The sequence below is a fragment of the Sardina pilchardus genome, chromosome 18 (genome assembly GCF_963854185.1).
Source record: "Sardina pilchardus chromosome 18, fSarPil1.1, whole genome shotgun sequence".
NCBI lineage: Eukaryota > Metazoa > Chordata > Actinopteri > Clupeiformes > Clupeidae > Sardina > Sardina pilchardus.
Genome location: NC_085011.1, coordinates 21,218,943 through 21,228,942, shown reverse-complemented (window position 1 = coordinate 21,228,942; position 10,000 = coordinate 21,218,943). Strand labels below are relative to the sequence as shown.

Here is a 10,000-nt window from a genome sequence, read left to right as displayed (position 1 = left end):
CCCCTCATGCGTGGCGAGGCTCTTGAAGTGCAATCTGTGAGGAGGATCGGAACGGGGAAAGAGAGAGAGAGAGAGAGAGATAGCACATCTCCCCTGGCTTCAGATGTGACTGACAGCCAGGAGTGTGTGTTCATCTGGAGTCGGAGGCCTGACTCCTCATGGGGTGTGTGTGTGTGTGGGGGGGGGGGGGGGGGGTATGGGGGGAGGGGGGAGTAGAGACCCAATTGTGTATGATATTTTGACTCCAGATGCGGTGTGCCTCTAGCAGGATCACCAAGATTGCCAGGGCTGTGTGGAGTGCCAGGGCTACTGTGGAAAGAGTGGCTGGACGAGAGGAAGGCCATTCAGCTCAGCCTCACCAGGTCTTTATGCCTTTGTGAGAGACGGAGAGAGAGAGAGAGAGGGAGAGAGAGAGAGAGATAGATAGAGAGATAGAGAGAGAGGAGAGGGTGGGGAAACGAGAGCTGGGGTGTCAAACAAGAAATAAAAGCACAGACAGATTGATATACAGTGTAGTAATGGCAGAGCATGAGAAAGAGAGTACTGGTGGATAGAGAGAGAGAGAGAGAGGGATAGAGAGAGAGGGGGAGAGAGATAGGGGAGGGGAGGAGAGCATGAGACACAGACAGAAAGGCAGCTGCTGTTTTCCATTATAGGACTGGTCTGAGTGGGAGCAGAAACACCCCCGAGAGAGAGAGAGAGAGAGAGAGAGAGAGAGAGAGAGAGAAATGGCAGCGCAAGCAGACCGGTGTGTTTTCCCTTTTTTCATCCAAGGTGTTGGCTGATTGGATTTGTGACGGTCCAGTCTGTGCCGTTCCCAGGCAGACAGAGTGCTCCTGGACACCAGACCCCCCACCTTCTCCCCTTGGGTCCACACACAAACACCTCTACACACACACACACACACACACACACACACACACACACAGACACACACACACACACACACAGACAGACACACACACACACACACACACACACAAACAGTGCCAGAGCAGGGGAAAACATATGCTTTATATCCTGACTGTTTGGAGATGAAACACTAATGGCTACTGCAACAGGACCCTGCAGTGTTGGTCTAATTCCTCATCCTCACAAAGGTCTCTCTCTCCTTTTCTCTCTCTCTCTCTCTCTCTCCACTCTCTCTCTCTTTCTCTCTCCACTCTCTCCAAGCAGACATAACAGGTTGTGTTAATTGACATTTAAGTTCCCACTGTAAGCAGTGGCTTATGCAGTAGCATAGAGGGAGGCACACAGTGTTCTGTACATTTGCAAAATTCGTAAGTCTTCCATTAATGCCAGTGGTAGTATAGAGGACATTCTTTGCTCCGGCCTCGTAACAGGACGCACATGTCAAGAACCTCTGACCGATCGTACCAGTTCCACCATCTGTGTAGTGAATAGTGAGTGAATGTATTTAGCAGGTGTCTTTCATCTCGAGTGTCTTCTACAGCAGGAACGGTTTAAGTGTGCATTTAGTGGTACCACTGCGCGGGCTCTCCTTTGAGCGGATCTTGTGACCTTGGCGTTGCTGGCACCGTGCTCCCTCCCATCGCAGCTCAGAGGGTTTGGATCATACATGTGCGCGGACAGACAGACCATCCCTCAAAAACCTGAACCGCCGCTGCCTCTGCTGACGGGAGGACTCTTTGCATCTGGTGCGCTTGACTGCTGGAAGCAAGCGAGAGAGAGAGAGAAAGAGAGAGAGAGAGAGAGAGTGCGAGTGGCTCCCTTCGGTCACATGTGCATGGCATTTCCATGGTTTCCTGTCCACTCACGGGGCAGGCTGATTGCGAGCGTGCGGAGAGGACGTGAGCTGGCCGCTATCAGTGTCGGCGCTCAGTGGTCCCTGGCGATGAGGTGTTTGGCTGCCGTCACTCAGGGAGTCGGGGACTTGCACCGTTCAGACGGAGACAGATCGGCCCCAGAGGTTCTCAGCCATGACATTTTGCCATTCTTAACATCTTAACAACGATTGCTATTGCCACATCGGTATCATCAAAGACTTGTATAATTACAGTGTTTGCTGTTGTTACTGTCACTGTGCCGTGGAAAATAGACAAAAGCCGAGCAGTATCTTACAGTCCATGAGTCCATCATCATTTTTCTCCTAATATAAGACTTTAGGGAGTGCTTAACTGAAAGGCTATAAAACGTCTGGAATGGCTACAACAGATACAGATATTTCAAGCACTGTTTTGCTATTTAGATGCGTTTTATGATGTTACACTTTAATTGCAGTGTAATTTCTGAAGCGGCGCCCAGGCAATGTTTTATGGGTAGTTAATGTTTATTTTAAGTGGGGCACGAGTGAGTCGGGCTCTGGATTACCGCTCTGCCCTGTAACGCTGTATGATGGGCAAAACATCTGCACAGTCAATCAAGGCCTCATCACTATTCCTTTTCTTTTCTCTCTTTCTCTCTCTCTCTCTCTCTCTCTCTCTCTGATTTTCCCTCCTGTGTTTCATCCAGCTGTCTCTTTCATTCTTTGCTTTCTGTCATTCTTTCTCTCTTTCTTTGTGCTCAGTTTATTACGGTGGTCGTAGGTTCACCTGGCATTGTGTTTTTATGTAATTGTGCTGTGTGCTCCTTTTTCAGGGTATATGGAATACGGCGGCTTAGTAGTCTGTTCAGGTGGCCTTGATCCGTGTGATGGGTCACTAAAGTGATTGTTCGTGTCTCTTTGCCTTTTTTTCTCGGCACCGCTAATGCTCTCACTCTCTCTTTCTCTCTCTCTCTCTCTCTCTCTCTCTCTCTCTCTCTCTCTCTCTCTCTCTCTCTCTCTCTCTCTCTCCCCCTCTGTGTGTGTGTGACTGCAGGATGATGCAGGATGTGGAGAACCCTCAGATGGTGTCCTGTGGTAAGGGCGACCCCAGAGAGCACTACCGCAGCTCCCCCAGCAACCAGTCCTCCTCCAGCGACCCCGGGCCCAGCGGCAGCAGCACCTGGGCCCAGCAGCCAGGCTATGACGGGTATGCTGTCACACTGCACCGCACACACACACACACACACACACACACACACACACACACACACACACACACACACACACACACACACACACACACACACACACACAAGCAGCCAGGCTATGACGGGTATGCTGTCACACTGCACCACACACACACACACACACACACACACACACACACACACACACACAAGCAGCCAGGCTATGACGGGTATGCTGTCACACTGCACCACACACACACACACACACACACACACACACACACACACACATAAGCAGCCAGGCTATGACGGGTATGCGCTCACCCTGCGCCACACACACACGCGCACACACACACACACTACACACAAACACACACACACCAGCAGCCAGGCTATGATGGGTATGCTCTCACCCTGCACCACACACACACACACACACACACACACACACACACACACACACACACGTAAGGTATATAATAGGCAACACATGCACACAAGCACATACACATAGAGATAAATTTGGCACGCACATGCACAGGCATATCAGCATAGTCACTGGCACACTATTCACATCACATCACGCACATATGGATGAAATGATCAAAGTGTCCATCCTGATTGTATCTAGTCCAGGAGAAGAGAGCTATTTCTGGAGGCTTTTCATCCAGTGGGTTAAGCATGGTCAAAACTCTGTAATTAAGTGTCTATCTGCTTAGTCCGTAACCTGCGGCAGCACTTTGGGGGCAACTTCCTCCTCCTCCTCCTCCTCCTCCTCCTCCTCCTCCTCCTCCTCCTCCCCTGGCTCTGCCCCGCCTGATGTTTGCTTTCACAGCTGTGCAAACACAAGGAGACTCCTGAGACAGACAGGTCAAGTGATCAAACCCACGCCAAGACGGGTTGCAGTCTCTCACAACACAGTCTCATTAACGCAGCGCAAACACACAGCGTCGGCGAGGTGTCGATGACCTCCTCCGTGAGTCGGTGGTGGTCAAACTCCCGCGCCTCGCGCCGAGGTCAGGGGTCGTCGCCCAGGGAGACGGGTTGGGGTGCTCGTCGGAGGGGTTTGCTCTTCAGAGGGAGTGCATCAGCGTTGGCTTATGAGGCAAGACGTCTCGGCCTCTCCAGGACTTTTGAGACGACGGGAGAAGATCAGACCTCGCCGCCGCGGTCACGCCGGCTAAAAAAACGCGCCGCTCTAATCTGCCGCGGAGTTGAAATGTCGACGAGGACGCGTCATATAAGGCACGGGGAATCTCAAGAGAGCCTTTCATCTGTCTCTCTGCCTTGGAGGAAAACAGGCTTCTGATCGAGATAGAGGGCGTGCTTCCTCTCTGAGAAAGATCTGCAGAGGACCAGAGGAGCAATGTTTTGAAGTCTCCTATGTCCTCTATGTTTTTTTTCCTCGATCATGATTCACTGTGGTTTGTGGAGTGGAGTGTAAAAAGTGTGCTGAGGCCAATGTGTTTACTTTCATATCAGAAGATTATGTGTCTGTATGCTGTACGTGCTTTTACATAAGGTCTTAGTCAATGACCCCATTTGTGGAAATTTGTGGATCTGTGCACTTAATCCCATTTCTGAGAGTGAATAAATACCGTCCACTCGGACGTAACGTTCCCTACTTTATTATCCCCGCCTATAAATCCCTGTAATCACCGCTAAACAAGATAAGCAGTGTAGAAAGGTATAGCTCCTGTCTACCTTACAATATGCTTGGTCTCATGCCATCTAATATCTGTCGCGTTCATATGATGCAATCAGATTTTTTCGAGTACACAGAGTACTGGGAGCAGAAGCAAAAGCAGAGCATGCTTTTGTAATAACACAAAAAGCTGCCATTGTCCTTCTCCTGCATAATGTATCCTTCCTCACTGATCACTGACCAGTGTGCCAGGTCGCAGCAAGATGGCGAGCAGTTAGAGGAATGATGATTGTCCTTCGCAGCATGCCCTGACTGTGTGTGTGTGTGTGCGTGTGTGTGTGTGTCTGTGTGTGCGTGTGTGTGTTGTGACCTTCATAGGTGCCAGTCGCCAGTGCTTCACGAGCGGCCGGGCGAGGGGCAAAGCATGATGGGAGAGGGAGAGGGCTTGCGGGAGAGAGAGCACACACTGGAGCGGACCAGGTCTGCAGGTGAGTCCTGCGTCGACGCCCACAGAGGAGTCAACCTCCACATACTGTGATCCGGTCACTGGACTGGACTCACATTCTTGCACTCAGTGTGAATTTGATTGCAAATGCCCTCCTTAAGACTGATATTTGCTGAATTAATAAATCATTTCATTAGACTGGACTGACATTCTTGCTGTGAGTCCGGATATTTGAATGGACTCACATTCTTGCACTCAGTGTGAATTTGATTGCAAATGCCCTCCTTAAGGCAGATATTTACTGAATCTCTCTATATATAATGAATGTAATAATAATAATGAAGGTAACGGCATTGTCCTTGGTTTCAGAGGCTAAATGGCACATCCCCTCCACCAAGATCCTCAACTCCCTCAAAGAGAGGGGCAAGGACTCCCCCAACAAACTGAGTCGTGTAAGTCTTCCCTGCCTGTGTGTGTGTGTGTGTATGTGTGTGTGCTTGTGTGCATCATTGTACATATACAAGATGTCGGATTAAATGGAGATGGCCAGAGCTCGACTTAAATCACACCTTAGTGTGTTGGTGTTACTGCCATTTTGGTTCTGAACACGGAGTTCTCTGCTCTAGTTGCCCTCTAGTGTTCCAGATCTGTGCATCTGGAAGTGTAACGGCTCAGGCTCGTTAGCATTCATTCTTAATGCAAAGGAAGTCAGGGGGGGCGATGAAGAATGAGTATTGTGCTCCTACAGATGGATTCATGATTCAGATGCCCCTTGGCTCAGGAGTTAATGGGTGTTGTTGGGTGTAGAAGAGAGAGGGAGAGAGGGAGAAGGAGAAAGAGAGAGAGAGAGAGAGAGAGAGAGAGAGAGAGAGAGAGAGAGAGGGAGGGAGAGAGACGGAGGGGGGCAGGCGGAGGAGTCCGAGCTAAATTTAGCCATTTCTTAATTACCTCGCACAGGCTAGAGGAATCGCTCTGGGCTGGCAATCAGGTTTCCAATATCACAGCCCACACATACATGCACACACACACACACACACACACACACACACACTCGTGGACACACACTTCGCTCTGCCAAAAAGAGAAAGGTTACTCCTTTCTTTATTCCAAATTGTTGCTCCCCTATTCTGCGCGGGGTGTCATATTTCCATGCTAGTGTAGAAGCAGGGCAGGAGTGGAGCTCCTGTGTCGTCTGGCTCTCCGCTCTCTTCTGGGAAGATAATTGATGACGCCTGTCTCTGGCGCCGTAATTGCTCAAACGGCTCTGAGATTCATATTCAGGACCAGGCTTTGTTTTCCCCTCAGTAATTACTCCGCGGGACACAGGTCCAGCGTAATAGAAGAGGGTTAGGGGTAGGGTTAGTCCTCCAGTTAGAAGTGCTTCATGAACCCTCTCTATAGCAAGTGATTTATGGGTTGGGCTTTTTGACTTTTTTTTACTTTTAAGTCATTTCTTTTTTTTTAAGTGCAATTGTGTTGTACTTGTGTTTTAATGAATGTGTGTGTGTGTGTGTGTGTGTGTCTTTGTGTGTGTCTGTGTCTGTGTCTGTGTGTCTGTGTCTGTTTCTGGATGCGTACATGCAGACGGGCGACAAAAACTCCAGCCACTCCAGCAGCAACACGCTGTCCAGCAACGCCTCCTCCAGCACCAGCGACGACAAGCACTTTGGCTCGGGCGACCTCATGGACCCCGAGATGCTGGGCCTCACCTACATCAAGGGCGCGTCCACCGACAGCGGCATCGACACGGCGCCCTGCTCCTCCTCCGGCGTGCCCGGGGCGGGAGCGGCGGCCGGGGCCGGGCCGGCGGCGGGGGGCGCCTGCGCCCGCGTGGCCCACCAGGGTCGGGGGCTGGAGCAGGGTCACCCGTCCTGGGCCGGAGGCGGCGAGGAGGGCGCGGCGCTGCCGGACGAGGAGCACGGCGGGAAGCTGTACCTGCCCCAGGGCTGCTACGCCGCCGCCCTGGTGGCGGGGCACGTGACCGACGGGAGCATGGGGGACCTCAGCGAGCTGTCGTCCCACTCCAGGTGAGAGGGGGGTCCACGGGGGAGGGAGGTGAGGGGGGTTTGGAGAGAGAGAGGGGAATGAGGTGGGTGCGGATGAGGTGGGAGTCAAATGGAATGCTGGGGCATTGGTGGCTCTGGGTCGATTCTGTTTGTCTGTGTTGGATGTGACTGTTTCAATTGATCTGTTTCAATAGTGCCATCACCATTGATCCCAGCTATAGGGGAGATTTGCCCCCTTTTTTGCTTGTGTGTGTGTATGGCTAAGTACTATCAATAAATGTACTCTTAAACAGACCTACTCTTGCATCCATATACATTGCCCATACCCATAGAACATTTATTGATAAACACTGAGCTGCAATGTATAAGCGCACACACGCACACACACACACACACACACACACACACACACACACACACACACGCACACACTCTGCTGACCTTTTTGCACAGCTGCGGTCCTGAGGGCTCCAGCTGTGAGTGGGGTCAGATGGCCGGGTAGTGGTACGGTAGGGGTGGTCTCCGGCCCTGACCGATGGAGCCCCACATCAGGGGGGAGATGTGGGGAGCCGTGGCCTGTGTCATCGCCCAGGCGGCTCCAGAGCAGAGCAGCCCAGCAGGGCCCTCAGCGTGGGGGCCAGGGAGGAGGGCGCATGGGTGGGTGGGGTGGATGTCTCCTGCAGAGAGAGTGACCTGCAGCCTCTTAGCTCAGGTCTGTGTGTGTGTGTGTGTGTGTGTGTGTGTGTGTGTGTGTATATGTGTGTGTGACTGTGTGTGTGTTTATGTGTGTTTGTGTGTGTGTGTGTGTGTGTGTGTGTGTGTGTGTGTGTGCTTGTGTGTGCTTGTGTGTGTTTGTGTGTGTTTGTGTGTATTTGTGTTTGTGCCGATATGGATGGTAGGATCGGTGGCATCTTGCTCCAGATCTCTGCTGTTTGAGTAGATGCTTTCTGACACCTAACTCCACGATTCCACAGCCTCTGCCTGCTTTTATCATATCCCCTCTGCAAGAGGGCCGAGTGAAAGTGGTGAAAGACGCTGACAGAACTGTACAGTATTTTTGTGCAAATACTGCGCCATGTTCAAGAGAGAAAAGCGCTTAAAATATATATTTCTTAATACAGACATAGTACTTTCACAGATTTTGTCTCAACATGTTTCCTTGTCTCTCACTGTCTCTCACAAAAATCTGAATCATCGTTCTTATAAGCAGAGAAAAAATCATTTGAATTGTATATCATTTGCTTTCACTGAACATGCAAATGTCCAGTGCCAAAAGAATGGAGGTGAATGTATATGGAATGTATACTGTTGTGTATAATGTATGTATAAGGGAGTATAGTAGGGCTTGGACGATGACCTTTCACTGCAGGTTAGAGAAAGAGCAGTATGCTGTTTGGCTTGAACATGACCCAAAGTGGCAGACATGCTGTGTGTGACATGCAACGCTGTCTGTGTGATCTAATCAGTATGGACAGGAGACCAAAGCCACACTAATCCATCTCTCTTGTGTGTGTGTGTGTGTGTGTGTGTGTGTGTGTGTGTGTGTGTGTGTGTGTGTGTGTGTGTGTGTGTGTGTGTGTGTGTGTGTGTGTGACTTATGTGGACAGGGGAGCTGGCTGCCTCTGGTCAGTTGTGGTCTGGTAATGGTTGAGGGAGAGGGCTGATGCTAATGGTTGCGGTGTGTGTGTGTGTGTGTGTGTGTGTGTGTGTGTGTGTGTGTGTGTGTGTGTGTGTGTGTGTGTGTGTGTGTGTGTGTGTGTGTGTGTGTGTGTGTGTGTGTGTGTGTGTGTGTGTGTGTGTGTGTGTGTGTTGGGGGGTGGGGAGGGCGAGTAGTGTGTGTGCTGATGGGTCAGCAGTGGTTTGTCAGGTCTCTGTCCACCCACGCTCTCATCTTTAAAGGAGAACAAAAGTCTTCATGTCACTGTCAAACATCAGACTTGTCACAAAGAGAGAAAAAAAGAGAAAAGGACCATAAAAGAACGTACAGTACTATGCTGGGGGCCTTGGTCACAAAGACATTGAGCTCATATTTCATCAGTTTCAGTGCTTTGTTTCTTTGTTTTTAAATCTTTTTGTTGGTTATTACTTTTGTTCAAACCTCCCCAGTGGATGAGTGGCAAAGAACAGCTTCTATCTAACTGTTTGCCCTGCCCATTCAGAGGCAGACGAACTGAAACTCCATGTGGATCATCTCTCTGTTAACACAAAATGATCTGTGTATTTATTTTGTTTAGTTTTTTATTTGGATTTAAATGGAGCCCATGTTTGTGTTAATATACAAACACCTGTACCAGCTTGCTTGCTTGCTTGCTTGTTTGTTTGTTGGTTTGTTTGTTTACTTTATTTTTCTGTAGTCATGACGACATGTGTTCCATTCCTCTCCCTCCCCACCCCTGTGTTGTGGCCTCAGTGGTTCCCACCACTCGGGCAGCCCTCGTGCGCGGGGGTCTCGGCACAGCGTCTCCCCCGACCTCCACAGGTCCCCCCTCATTGCTGCGGGGCCCAGCCCAGGCCCCGGGGCCACCGCCACCGCCACCGGACAGGAGGGCCACACACACAGGAAACGTGCCGAAGACAGGCCCGGCCTCACGGAGCCACCCAGCCTGTCAGGGTGTGGGTGAGTGGGGCTGTGTGTGGCTGTGTGTGTGTGTCTGTCTGTCTGTCTGTCTGTCTGTCTGTCTGTCTGTCTGTATGAGTAACAAAAAAGAAAAGTAAGAGAGACAGGCTGTTAGACGGAGATGAAAGTGTCAGTGAGTTTTGAGTGGGAGAGAGAGAGAGTGCTTTGTCATCTGTATTTGTGTTAGGCGTTCTGCTGTAGTCACAGGACATTGTGTTTGTTGTGTGCGTAGGTCATGAACAGTGGGTCACCTTCGCTGTGTGTGTGTGTGTGTGTGTGTGTGTGTGTGTATGTATGTGTGTGTGTGTGAGTGTGTGAGTCAGACCCCAGCCAGT

The 10,000-nt window shown here is 50.6% G+C and overlaps 1 protein-coding gene across 1 annotated transcript in view; it reads left to right on the top strand.

The window, feature by feature from the left end:
* LOC134064123 (signal-induced proliferation-associated 1-like protein 2) overlaps positions 1–10,000 on the top strand; it is a 72,838-nt gene that overhangs the window by 39,668 nt on the left and 23,170 nt on the right. The window contains exons 11-15 of the mRNA XM_062519931.1: positions 2,820–2,972; positions 4,976–5,085; positions 5,412–5,494; positions 6,627–7,069; positions 9,459–9,665. Coding sequence (XP_062375915.1) covers positions 2,820–2,972; positions 4,976–5,085; positions 5,412–5,494; positions 6,627–7,069; positions 9,459–9,665 — 996 coding nt within the window. The remainder of the gene's footprint in view (positions 1–2,819; positions 2,973–4,975; positions 5,086–5,411; positions 5,495–6,626; positions 7,070–9,458; positions 9,666–10,000) is intronic.